General features: G+C 46.4%; 1 protein-coding gene across 2 annotated transcripts in view; it reads right to left on the bottom strand.

Annotated features, from left to right (window-relative positions):
* Positions 1-14437, bottom strand: part of ATG2B (autophagy related 2B) — a 109134-nt gene that overhangs the window by 41613 nt on the left and 53084 nt on the right. For both annotated transcript variants that reach the window (XM_083165953.1, XM_083165954.1), the window contains exons 16-25: positions 13844-14117; positions 13643-13754; positions 12466-12661; positions 12174-12316; positions 10727-10884; positions 7626-7798; positions 6049-6199; positions 4418-4620; positions 1354-1434; positions 1167-1273 (exon numbers count right to left, since the gene is read on the bottom strand). In XM_083165953.1, the coding sequence (XP_083022079.1) occupies positions 1167-1273; positions 1354-1434; positions 4418-4620; positions 6049-6199; positions 7626-7798; positions 10727-10884; positions 12174-12316; positions 12466-12661; positions 13643-13754; positions 13844-14117 (1598 nt within the window). The remainder of the gene's footprint in view (positions 1-1166; positions 1274-1353; positions 1435-4417; positions 4621-6048; positions 6200-7625; positions 7799-10726; positions 10885-12173; positions 12317-12465; positions 12662-13642; positions 13755-13843; positions 14118-14437) is intronic.

Here is a 14437-nt window from a genome sequence, read left to right as displayed (position 1 = left end):
AGTCTCTGCAACTCTCCTGCCAGAGTGCCGGGATCTCAGAAACCCCCCCTGCGTGCGCCACTGAAAACGGCCGTGTATTGTTGTATTCATGGCCAGATCTCGACAAGCCACAGACGGTTTTCGACGACATGCCCCCTTTTTCACCGTGGACAGGGGAACATTGAATACTGCCTGTCAATATACTGTTGAGCTGGGTGAAAACAACCCAGGATACCAGCTGTCGGGACGTTCCAACTATACCCACTATAACTGTAAAATCGAAAAAATTTATATGAAAGATCTGCTAGCAGGAATAGCAAGTATTTAAACATTCCTGAATTGGGGCCAGATGCACTAAGCTTCAAAGGTGATAAAATGGAGAGTGGTAAACAGCCAACCAATCAGTTCCTGCCTGCCATTTCTCAATTACAGTCTGTGACATGGCGGGTAGGAGCTGATTGGCTGGCTGTTTATCTCTCCATTTTATCATTTTTGAAGCTAAGTGCATCTGACCCTTGGTCTGTAATAGCTTGTGTTGTTTGCGAGCGGGGCGGGAATTGTGTCTCATTGTATTCTTTTTAGGGAGACGCATTTTGCCCCTTCACTGGAGAAACGCGTTTCTAGGTGCACTTTGCACATTATAAAACAAATCTACTTTAAAAAAAAAAAATACAGCCCTAAATCTGGCTAAATCAGAGAGTAATTTAGTAGAAACACGGAAACCCCCCTGATGTAGGATGATGTGGACAGTATTGGTGTACAGTAAAGTAAGCTGGCCAACTATCGCTGAGGTCTTTGTGAATGAATGCAGCCCAACAAACAAGTGACATCAAGAATTGCGATTCCCTCTGTTGCCGTGAACCTATCGTTATGGTAACGCAGCCTAGAACCAGCATCATGCCATGGTGCAATCCAGGGCATTGTCACAGATAACAGATATAGAGATAGCTACAGAACACCATTAATATTTACCATCTGGTTTATTGCACAGTAGAGTATTAGCCATGCTCAGTGTGAGGTTTTTCTAAGCACAGGAAACTGTGTAACAATAGTTTTCGTTTTGTATTATTAGAAAGTCTAATATTTTATTCAGAACCTTACTAGTAAGTCTATCCTGCAATAACAGTTACCAGCGACATCATCCTGCACTCACGCCGTCGCCATAGCAACCCGCACGTCGTTATTACCTGTAGTCCAGCGCGCAGCTCCACAGGTGGATATGGAACGTGGTAATAGAGGTCGGGGGGTTGTAGCCTAAAACTGGCTCGTCTGAAATATTCAGGAACTGCAGGATCTACATTGAAGAACAAAACTATTATTTTCTACAAAACCACACCACCAGCTGCACACCATAGGGAAGACATGGCGCTGTACCTGTTCATGCCAGGTGTGTTCTGAGTGAAGCACGCGATGCTGAAGTGTCGCTCCTCGCAGTCCCACCGCAATGAGGAACTCCTGAAAGATAAAGGGTCCGATTCAGTCCTGCTCGCTGGCCAGTGAGAAGATAAACAGCAGCCCCGCTGAATGCACGCCGCCCCGCCAAATGAATCCCCACATTAGCATGCTAGCGGGTGTGCACACTTACATATCCGTGCGTATGCTGACGCACAGAGGAACAGTTGCATGGGCACACTTACAGGGCGTGCCACACCGTTTATGTGGGAACGCCCATAAAACGTTGGGTGGCCCCCTGTGTCTGACCCCTGCCCACAGCCCCTCCTTCCTGCCCACCATTGTGCAAATGCACGGTGTGCGTGAAACTCACCGTTCGCTCCGGAGGCTTGCACATGAGCAAACCCCCACTATTGGTCATGGGAGCGAATTGGGACCTGAGCGATCAGATCTGAATCACCCCCAAAGAGTGGATGACAAGTGTATGGCCATATGGCCCTGCAGAAGGTCTTTTGGGGTGATGCATCAAAGCTTGATAATGTACCAGCCAATCAGCTCCTAGCTGTGTTTGAAAATAACAGGCAGGAACTGATTGGATGATACGGTACTTGTTTCCTAGCACGGTGCCCATCGCATTCCGTACGTAGTGGTATGCGATGCAATATTCCCGTTAAATTAACAGGAGTGCTTGTACAATGAAATATCGCATAGCATCGCATGCCAGCAAATGGCATGCAATTTTTAATTGTACAAGCACCTTGATGGGTGCTTACAATGTTAAATGCACCCCCATTGTCTACGACACCCCCACTATCAACACCAACCGGAAGCGTGGGTAGCGCAGCGAGCCCGCGAGGGGCGGCGGTACGCGTCCTCCGACATTTTCATACCCCCACTATCCACGTCGGCGTGAAGTTGATTTTAGGGGCTCGCGGAATACGAGCCCCGCGAGGGGCCGCGGAATACAAGTAATCCGTGTCCGCTCGTCAAACTATCTAAAATCAACTCCACGCCGACCTGGATAGTGGGGGTATGAAAAGGTTGGAGGATGCGTACCGCCGCCCCTCGTTGGCTCACTGCTCTCGCCACGCTTCGGGTTGGCGTTGACAGTGGGGGTGGCATTGATAGTGGGGGTGGCGTTGACAATGGGGGTGCATTTAACATTGTAAGCACCCATTAGGGTGCTTGTACAATTAAAAATCGCATTGCATCGCATGCCGCTATATTGCATGCGATGCGATCACATAAGATGCAGTACGATCAAAATCGGGGGCGCCGTGCTAGGAAACAAGTACCGATGGTACTTTACCCCTCTCCAAGCTTTAAGGTGAATTCAATAAACCGCTGCAGATTTTAATGCAAACATTTTTTTAAAGTATTTTCTGCACAATGTTTTTCTTTGTTTTGCCAATTAAATGATTTTTTGGGTGTAAAATGTACCCATTTTTGTGCAAAAGCACAGGGATCCAGCAACTTATCCCAGTGTTTTTCCGAGTTCGTGGTCGCAAAATAAGGCGCTTTTTGCAGATTTTGATTCATCTGCCTCCAGGCAGGTGAAAGAAAACCCCTAATAATGCCGGCTATCTGCATCAATTGAATAGACCTTCAGGGATCAATTAGCCATGGTAATTTACAGTGTCTATCTGAATTTCCCCATCTCCCTTATTCTGCCCATACATATGTGAGATATTGCATGCAATCAATCAATTTTGGCCACATCTGGCCGATAAATGGAATGATTGTATGCATTTTTATGCTGACATTTGACGTGATGCGCAGGCACGCCGTCGAATGTCGCATCGATAAATATTATGAGCTGCACATAATATTTATCGAATTGCATGAGCAATCGCATGTGGTTTTTAACCACATGCGATTGCTCGAATGCAATCAGCGGCGGGTTAGGGGAGCAGGGCCGGATGGGTACCGGAGCGCTGGTGTGGAGCCGGTACCTGCCTGGGGAGGCATGGCGGCTGTGTAGTGGGGACCAGAGCGGTGGAGCTTTCAGGTGGCGGGACTCGGCAGCGTCAGCAGATGACTGAAACACTGGACGGCCCTCTGATTGGCTGAGGCAGCCCCTCTGATTGGCTGAGGCCGCTGAGAGAGAGCTCTCTCAGCCAATCAGAGGGCCGTCCAGTGTTTCAAAGTCACTGCTGCGGACAAGCTCCGGTCCCGCCTACACAGCCCCACATCACCCCTCTTCCAGCACCCGATGTCCATCGCAGGATGGCATGCGACATCGGGTGCTGCACTGGGCACCACTCACATTGCGATGTCCCATCGCATCTGATCGCATAAGTGTATGGGCAGCATTAGTCTTATAATAAGAACTACAGTATGTATAGAAACACATGAAAAAATATTTGTAAGTCTTAATAACACCTTGACCAGCGCTAGCTGCAAACTGCATCTTTCTAAATATGTTCTACCTTTTCCAAAAAACATTCTACGGAAAGCTGAACCAAACCCAAATCTTGGTGTACATTATAAAATTAGGCAGAGATGACCCAATCAGGTTATGATCGTCGTACTCGTACAGATTCACGGTTCTTCAGTAACTTGCATTGTGTCGTGTTTTCCAGATTTAGCCCAAAACATAACCTTGCTAAAATATAGCTGGAATCCCAAACTTGATCCTTAGAACCGCAGACAGTCCATGATTTCCGGGTCACCTGCGGATCTTTGTAATGTGACATTTGGTGATACACCTGTGCACCTGCCGGGGACTGGTTAAGGTTAAGCCATTCCACTAACCCAAATTACACATTAGTGCACAGGTTCTCAAACTCGGTGCTCAGAACGCCACACAGTGCATGTTTTGCAATTCTCCTCACAGAATCACAAGTGAAATAATTAGCTCCACCTGTGGATATTTTAAAATGTGTCAGTCAGTAATGAGTGGACCTGCCGGGGGACCAGGAAAATGGGAACTGTGTGGGGTCCTGAGTACCGAGTTTGAGAACCACTGCATTAGCGTATCACCAGCTGCTGTTCTCCTATTAACGCATGTGTCATTTAGAGAGTCGAATCGTGAACATGAGGCCACCTTTGTGTTATTTTCAGACTTATCGGACTGGATTTTCACGGCCACGGTGAGCATGCTGAGACTGTCCACTCCCACTCCGTTGCCGTTGACGCGGTTACCGGTTCCGTCTTCTTCAGAGGAATAAATTGTCGGCTCTAACCAGTGTGGTCGGGGCATGCTGGGGAGTTTGAGGTCAGCAGGATGAACCACGCCGTCCAATACACCTGTGCAGGCGGACAACACACCAATTAGTTCTATGGTAATACCGATCTATAAACTATACCCTGGTAACCATCTGTCTGTCTGTTCAGGCAAATCTCATATACCACTGGATGGATTTTGTGGCATTTCCCCCATTTTCTAGAGCATTTATCAAGGAATGTTTAGGTGTATATAACATTAATCTATGATAAAAGGGAATCGAGCAGTGACAAATTTTGGGAAGCAAGTAAGGGACAATAGAAGTCGCTAGGATGGACAGTTTTGGGAGCCCTTTAATTATTGTATTACCATTATGCTGAGACGGAAAGCGAACACACGTTATAGTTCGTTATTTGTGAATTAAAAATCGATCTTGTGCCTCAAGGACAACTATAAATTTCCATCGCAGGGCATTGTACAACCACAAAATCGCGTCACAACGCATGCGATGCGATGCGATTCGACACAATTTTTAATTGTACAGGCACCCAGATGCCTGATTCCTATGTTAAATGCCCCCCCAGACCCGATTTTAGATTGTACACCCACCCTGATGGGTAATGACTGTTAAATGCCCCCCCATTGTTAACGCCACCCCACTATCAACGCCAACCCGAAGCGTGGCTCGCACAGCGAGCCCGCGAGGGGCGGCGGTACGCATCCTTCTACCTTTTCATACCCCCACTATCCACGTCGGCGTGGAGTTGATCTCATATAGTGTGGCGAGCGCAGCGAGCCACCGAGCCCGAAGCGTGGCGAGCGCAGCGCGCCCCGCGAGGGGACGCATAATACTTGTGAAGTAATGCGCGTGCGCTTGCCACTCTTTGGGCTCGGTGGCTCGCTGCGCTCGCCACACTGTATAGAATCAACTCCACGCAGACGTGGATAGTGGGGGTATGAAAAGATCGGAGGACGTGTACCGCCGCCGCTCGCCACGCTTCGGGTTGGTGTTGATAGTGGGGTGGCGTTAACAATGGGGGGACATTTAACATAGTCATTACCCATGAGAGTGGGGATACAATTAAAAATCGGGTCTGGGTGGGCATTTAACATGGAAATCACATTAAGTGCGATGAAGTGCGATATTAAAATTGTACACTCATCCCGGGGAAAGCCTCAAATCGGTCCCATTGCATGCCATCGCATACCTTAATTAGTGGTATGCGATGCGACGCGACGGGCGCCGTGATAATACACAAGTACCGGTGATTGATTAGATGTTTGTTCCCACCCTACAAATTGTACGGTACATAGATTCTGCCATAGAATAGCGTACAAGCCTCAAAGGTTTATGCAGGGACCAAAAAAGAAAGGAAAGCTCCAACTACTGGTCACAAGGGGTAGTGCAGTATTATTTTTACAACAAATCACAGTACTTATGGGAACCAGATATCCCCAAATTAGAGGAACCAGATATCCCCAACTTAAGACATCCCAAAAAGAGAATGTACCTTGGTGGTAGAGACTCAGGCTGCTTGCATGAAGACATAAATAGTGCTTGTCTTCAAGTCCTTCATATTTTGTCACCGTAAAGAGAGATCCACTGTTAAACTCCAACCAAAACTCCCCGTGTTTGCCTTCCATTACTTTCCCCTCAGCCTGCTGTTGGCAAACATAAAAGACATTAGAACTATATATATATAGATATATATATATATATATATATATATATATTTATATATATTTATTTATTTACAGTTTCTTATATAGTGCAGCATATTCCGTTGCGCTTTACAATTGGATATATATGTCTTGATAAAGGGCTACCCGCCCGAAACGTTGGCTTTGCACTATACCAGTGTCTTCTCGTTTTTTGCATAGACTGCCGCCGTGCAGTCTTTAATAATACTTAGGGTGACTTCTTGCTGTTTTGCCTATATATATATATATATATATATATATATATATATATATATATATATATATATATATATAATTGTAGGGGCTCTGCACTGCCTACATTAAATGATATTAATAAATAGTGGAGACTTAGTTCATGAATTGATCAATGCATTTAAGCCTGCAGCCCCCTTCATGGGACCCCACTTTTCTGCAGGTCCTAACACTATTGCTCAAAATGATTACAATACACATAGCTATCACATTAATGTATGATTCCAGGCATGCTATCTGGTCTAATGCTGTGTACACACGGTCCGATTTCCTTTCCGATGTTGACGATATAGTCAACATCGGATCGGCATCGGATCAACATCGGATGCAGATCGCATGGGTTTTAACCCTTGCGATCCCGATCCGAATGCGCGTTCACGTATCGGAAGCCAGAAAGTCTTGGCTGCCTTGTCTATATAGTGCAGATCTGCATATTATTAATTGGAAGCCACAAACTGATTTTGCATATTTCATTGACCATAAATAACTTGAATTGATTCTGGACCACCAACCTGAGGCACCCCTTTAAGTGCTCCAAGGCACCCCAGGGAGCCTAGGCGCACAGTGTGGGAACCACTGATCTAGGGAAATGGTTAACATAAGCTATGCACTATAGCAGTGGTTCCCAACCCTGGTCCTCAAGTTCCCCCAACAGTGCACATTTTCCAGGTCTCCACACAGAATCACAGGCAAAATAATTAACTCCACCTGTAGATCTTTTAAAATGTGACTGAATAATATGTGCACCTGCTGGGTGACCTGGAAAGCGTGCACTGTTGGGGGTACTTGAGGACCAGGGTTGGGAACCACTGCACTATAGGTTAAAACAGGGTGCATGAGAGAATGTGACAACAATAAGACTAATTAAAAAATGAATCTAATAAACGATATATACACTAAACATCAGCACTTATCTTTCCTAGTTTTGGGTTGCCCTATGGCTTGTGACCACATTGTTTAAACAGAATTGTAGGGGCTCTGCACTCACTACATTAACTGATATTAATAAATAGTGGAGATTTAGTTCATATAATATATATATATAAAAATGGATGTGTGTATGCGTGTATGGATCCAGTAATATCCAAAAGATAGACGTGAGAGTTCAGGTTATCAGAGTTCCGATGTGTATTACCTTGACATCGGTGTACAGAGAGACCAGGCCCTGGTTTACATTCACCAGGACAGACAGGAGGCTCTGGGACTGCTTGCTTTGGCACTCCAGCTTTTTCTTTCTGCGACAGTGATAGTTTGAGTCCAGGATGTAATCGTACTGCAGAGTCTCCTCCTCTGAGCCGCTGTCATCATCTGCAGAGAGACGGAACGCGCCAATATACACCACCGATATAACACGCTGAGCAGCACTCAAATCCATTACAGTAAATGCCTCTGCTACAATGGACACTAAGGTACTACAATACTAATGTTACACGGTGTAAATACAAATAGAAGCCTGATTCAGAGTTGTAGTTGGTCCTTGGATGCAGCTTCACTGGCCCCGGACTGCATAAACATCCCGGCTATCCCCAATAACCTGAAGGTTACTTAGACCAATCATGTTTATGTAGATGATCCCAGGCGGCATCTTTGGACACAGCAGTGGATCAGAGAAGTCAGCGTGAGGCGTCTATTCATACAAGAAGCCTCCAGCAGAATTAGCATCATGTTGCAGAAGCAACTGCAGCAATCTACAGAAGTATGGTTCAAGGGTTATGGATTAAAGGGTCGGAAGTGTCTACATAGGGCGGTATTCAATGAGGCTGATTCGCCAGGTTTTTATGGCGATTTTGTGCTGTAAGGCGAATTATTGACAAAAACGGTGAATCACCCTATTCAATGACCAGATGGCGAATACATTTCAAGGTTTTTTTCGCCATGATTCACCGAGTAGCAATCGCTATCTTTTTATGGTGAAGTGGAATGTGAACTTTTAAAATAAAGTGTTTTGTTTTTTACATTTGGTGTCAAAAAATCAGGAATTTTATTCTGAGGAGGGGCATGCTATTTTTATTCATGTGCTCTAAGCACATGAATATATATTTAATTTAAAAAAATATATATATATATACACAGGTTGAGTATCCCGTATCCGAATATCCCTTATCCGAATTATTCCGAAAACCATACATTTCAGAAAGTGGAAAAAAAAAATTTTTTTGTTAAAAACTCACTGGGGACATTTGTAACAGCATTACTGAGGACATGATATGTAACTGGCACTATATGTGTACAAGAACATGATTGCTTGGCATTCAAATTCAATATCTGAGATAGTACACAAACTTTTTTCATGTTCTTGAAACCTTGTTTTTTTAACATAAAATATATTTGTGTGCATTTCATGTGTTTGATGTGTTTATACAACATAAATGCAAGATACTTCAAAATACATCATTGAAATATTAAAATATTCTGAAATACGGAATAATCCGTTATCCAAAATTCTCCTGGTCCCGAGCATTTTGGATACGGGATACTCAACCTGTATATATTTTTTTTTTACACTGACCAGCCAGCAGGGGGCGCCGGAGCCGAGCCGCTCATTAGATATTCATATATTCACTGCACCCGATAGTTACATATGCATGAGCTGGTGTAGTGAATATACCCGGTCCCCTGCTGGCACCCCCAGGGGGCAGCCTGTGCTGCCTGGCACCCGGGGAGCCCACCTCCCCCCCACATACGCTCTGGGGCAGGCAGGGAGACTTACATCTCCCTGCCTGCCACCGTCCTCAGGCTCTCTGCGGCGTTCGCCGCAGAAGCTCATATTCGCCGGTCAGGGGCAGCGAGCCCCTGACTCGTTGAATACCGGAGCCGGCGAGGCACCGGAACGCGGCGACCAGTGGCGAATGTGCAGCGAATCCTAAACAGGATTCACTGCACGTCGCCGGTATTCACATTGAATACCGCCCATAGACAGTCAACAGGTCGACACATAAAGGCTGACATGTACAAGGCTAACATTAACAAAAGGTGAACACCTATACAAGTCGACATGAGTATATCAGGGTTTTTTTGTGTGTCCATGTTGACACCTGAGCAGGTGGACCCCCAATTATTGTACCGCGTACCCTCGCATGGGCCAGGTTCCTGGCTCCGTTACCCCTGCGCTTGGTACACACTTTACCATTCCCAATCAGAACCCACATGAATGGTAAAGCGTAAAAAAGTATTGGAAAAAACGTGAAAAACTTTTGTCGACCGTTTCATGTTCCGACCCTTGCCATGTCGAACTTGTGCTTGCGTCAATCTTTATGCAATGTCGACCTTGTGCGGTTCAATCTTTTGTCGATCTTTTGATGTCGGCCTATCATACGCATAAGCGTGGCCACGAGTCACATTTTGCAGAGCAGTGGAGAGAGGAAGAGATCCGATAATCGATAGAGACGGCGCATTACGGTTACTGATATCCAATGTTGTACTTGCATGCTCCACTTTGCACAGAACACCTCAATAAACCTCTGCACCTCTCCACACAGAATGGGGTGCTCTCAGCTTGCTGCGTGGAACCTGCAGCGTGCAATTCATCAGATGTTCTTGTAAATGTCCCAGCCACATCCCCCCCAACAGCTGCAGGTGTAGGTTATTTTTTTTTTTTTTTTGTACTTGTACATGGCTGAGAGGGTAAGGAGTAAAGGCCCCGTTACACTAGAACGATTTTGCCCGATTTTGGCCAATTTCGATGTTTCGGGACGATATATCATCTGAAAAGTGCCACATCATTTGTGTTTTCCATCCAATCCGATCCGATCCGATGGGCAATACCATGAGAATCGGATGGGAGCCTCTAGGTTGGTCGGACCGCACCTGTGATTTGTCGGAATCAGATGTAATCGGATGGAAAATGGAGTGCTTTTGGCGCATGCAATATATCGTATGCGATATATTGCAGAAAGTATAGCACACATGCAATTTGGCCAGATAAATCTCATACAATTTATTGGACCAAATTGCATACACAAAATCACACCAAAGTACCAAATTGGATGCAATCACTCCCGGGAAGGTCCAGGGGGAGTTCAAGGGAAACTGCATCCAATTTCAGCATCAGATATATCCCTACTGTAAGGGGCCCTTAAGAGTAGAATGGGTTGGAAGCCTGTTACAGCTGCTTATACTAGATCATAGCAGTAACAAGAGGAAGCATCACCAACCTGATCCTCCCTATCTGTCTATATGCCAAGAGGAAATAAGAACATAGCAGGTTATTTTCAGACAATAATGCCCAATGCTCACCGTAACGAAGAGCAGATTTGAACACGCTGTTTGCGTCTTTGCAGAAGGTGTTGATCAGCTGGCTGGCCACAGACAGGCCGAAGCCGTAGGACAGGTTTTCAAAGGTCTCCACTGGAGAAGGGGCGGTGGGTTCCCAGAGCAGCAGATCATTGCTTATCCTAAAACATGAAACATATTCAGTGGGGTTCTGCGTCCTTACGAGATATTATCTACACACCGAATCATATGAGAGAGGCTACATGTCCCACACTGGTGGCTGCTGAGGATCTACCCTTCCTTCTGTCCTGGAAGCAGCAATACATGCATCAACACCAGCAAAGTAAACTAAGAGCATTTGTTTTAATGTTTAGTTTACAGCTGGTAAAGCTGAAATGTAGCAGAGAATTATATACTTACAATGCATTGGGGGTGGTCTGGCAACAAGGTGTAAACGACAAATGATCGTTGACCCATTGTAATCCATTTACATAATATACAGCATTACACCTTCCTTACCTGAGCCCAGTGGGAGGCATTCTCATGCTGCGGACCCCGATGTACTGCCACTAGTTCTTCCTCTCCACCAGACCTAATCCTATTACTAAGTGGCAGCAGTAGCAGTCTTACATGCAGGCATAATGCATAGCAATGACAGTGGTGGATGCATTTCCTAATCAGATTAATGCAAACTCTCTCACCGCCTGCCCCCATGCTCCTCCTACTTTCACTCACAGCCTGCCCCCCATTTTCCTCCTACTTTCACTCACAGCCAGCCCCCATGCTCCTCCTAGAGTACCTCACAGCCTGCCCCCACACTCTTCCTACTGTCACTCACAACCTGCCCCCCCACTACTCCTGCAGTACCTCATAGCCTGCCCCCACGCTCCTCCTCCTGTCACTCACAGTCTGCCCCCACGCTCCTCCTCCTGTCACTCACAGCCTGCCCCCACGCTCCTCCTACTGACCCTCACAGCCTGCCCCCACACTCCTCCTGACCCTCAAAGCCTCCCCCACGCTTCTCCTACTGTCACTCACAGCCTGCACCCCCCACTCCTCCTACAGTACCTCACAGCATGGCCCCATGCTCCTCCTGTCACTCACAGCCTGCTCCCATGCTCCTACTATCTCACAGCCTGCTCCTCCTACTGACCCTTACAGTCTGCCACCACGCACCCCCTATTGTCCCTCAAAGCCTGCCCACACACTCCTCCTACTGTACCTCACAGCCTGCCTCCTTGTTCCCCCTTCTATCCCTCACAGCTTGCCCACATGCTCCTCCTCCTCCTCCTAATCTCACAGCCTGCCCCTATACTCCCTCACGTATACCCTACTTTCACATAGCCTCATCTCTCCCCTTGTACTCAGCCCCTTACTCTCACAATCACCATTCCACAACGGCCCCCACAATTCCCTCTATCACCCCATTTTGCCAGTATTCCCACTAGTGAATTGTCCGTCCTTGACCCACCTGTTATATAGTTTCTCATAGAAGACTTTGTTAGGTAGCATTACGAATATACTGGGCAGTGTCAGCTCCAATACATAATGGGAATTACTGATGGCCTTCTCTTGGAATTCGGTCATTTCTATGGCATCTCCCGGCATCACCATCTATGAAACAAGATCAATCAGATACATCACAATTACCAGAGAACCTGCATAAAGCGCACCATGCTATCCATGCAGGTGTAGTATGTACAATGGGCAGTCGCTATCAACGGGTTAGCGACCAAGCCATTGACCTCGCTCCTATCACACACCTCTTCACTCTCAAACATGACTCTCCGAGAGGAGAACGGGGAAGGCTCAGGGCGCTTGAAGTCGCAGACATCCTTCAGTGAGTGAGAGGCCCCTTCTTCATCGTCCTGAAATCGCCCATCAACCTCGTCATCCTCCTCTGCTGACACTCGCTCGAGAATGGAGTGCACAGCGATGGGATTGATTTTCAGCACAATCCTTGAGATGAAAGCACAACATATACCTTTAATGATTAGAAGGTTGAACTGTGTATTGTAGACCTACTTATTTTATTTTAAGCAAATTAATTATTATTTTCGCCATCTCTTCACTCTCCGCCATGGTTCTAGCCACAGATACTTCTATGGTGAGCAGAAAGCGGGCACTGGGGTGATGAGGGAACTAGAAGGTGGGTAGATTTCAATATGGAAGAGGGCTGGTAGGCACTGATAAAGTGGGGGTGAATTTGTTATGAAGTGGAGGAAACTGAGGGCCTAATTCAGACCTGGTCACTAGTTTGTGTATACTCGTTGCCTAGCGAACACTTCAGAGCCGCCCGCTGCCCCACCGAATGCCCAAATCCCCCTGCTAGCATGCGAGGGGATGCTTACCTGAACACATCCCCTTGCATGCAGCCAAAGGGGAGAGAAATCATTTGATGGTTGCCGACCAGAACTGACTTTTATTACCGTCGGAGATCACCAAAAAAGGTGGCGGGCGATGAGATCATGTGACATCAGCCGCCTGCTCCGAGCAGGCATCGTCCCGCCTGCGTTCCTTTGAAAACGTCCAGCGTTTTCATGGGTATGCCCATAAAACTATGGCCGTTCCTCTGCTCCATGCCCTGTCTGTCCCCACCTACCCACTTTGGAGTACACTCGCTGAAGCCGTTTAGCTCCTGGGATTTGCACATGCGCATAAATGCACATGCACAAACTCCCCACAATTGGTCCCAGAGGGTGGAAATTTGATTATTTTTAAGAAGGCAATACATAAATAAACAAACAAACAAACAGGTGAATTAAGAAATGAGTACACATACAATGTGCTTGCCAAGTCATTTAACACAGGACTACTTTTGTGTGGGTCTGCAATTGATCTCACACTGCATGCTGCCTTGGTACATCATGGGCTTTGATAGTAATAAAGAAACAAACGGTCAACTAATGATAATAAAAATAGGCAGCAGAAAACAGAAACCTTGGCCAATCAAAATTGTCGGAAGTAGTCATGTCCCCATCAACTTCATTGTTCTTCTTCACTACTCTCAGGAACTGGATATCGGGTCCATCGCTGTCCTCCTGGAAGGCCCCTGGAGACGACAGAAGACACAAAATGGAGACATACTATTTGGGGCTTACTTGGCGTAGCGAACAGGATAATACCAGGGCAAAGACATACCGGTGAGTTTCTTAAACGTAAGCTCCAATTTTAATTGTTCTGGGGAAGAGCCGCTGAGGATATCGGTCTTAAATGCGATGTCTGTAAAATTTAAATGCAGGACTTCTTTTTGGAGAGATTTCTTAAACCAGGGACCCCGCTCCTGGTCTGATCGCAGGTCTGGAATCGGGAATCGTACAGCGAGGTGGAGCGAGGGTGCGGAGACCAGCACCGAGGTGCGTGTGTTTACTGGAGACCGAGAGTCATCTAGGAGAACCTCTGGGAAATCTTTGTGCTGGTGAATGGCAAAAACAAATGTCAAATATTCTACAGAAGTGCCCAATGGAGGGGTGATGCTGAGTAATATACCAATGCAACAAAACATTTAAAGAAAACATGGAATTGGGAGAGCTGGGTTAAGACATTGTGGGCAACATGCATTTTTGGTCAACAAAATGGGTGGCATGAGTCAGTGGCATCACTAGTGGGTGCATTTTGGACTCTGGTGTACCCTCCGAGAGATGACACCAAAATTCTGGTTCCTGTCGCATAATCACAACCTGTGACTGCCGATCAAAAAATATGTGGACAAACAGAAGTACAACTCCGCTCTCC

The sequence above is a fragment of the Crinia signifera genome, chromosome 12, assembly GCF_055691185.1.
Source record: "Crinia signifera chromosome 12, ASM5569118v1, whole genome shotgun sequence".
In the NCBI taxonomy this organism is placed as follows: Eukaryota; Metazoa; Chordata; class Amphibia; order Anura; family Myobatrachidae; genus Crinia; species Crinia signifera.
The sequence above is the reverse complement of the archived record's forward strand: the minus strand, read 5'-3'. Positions and strand labels throughout refer to the sequence as shown.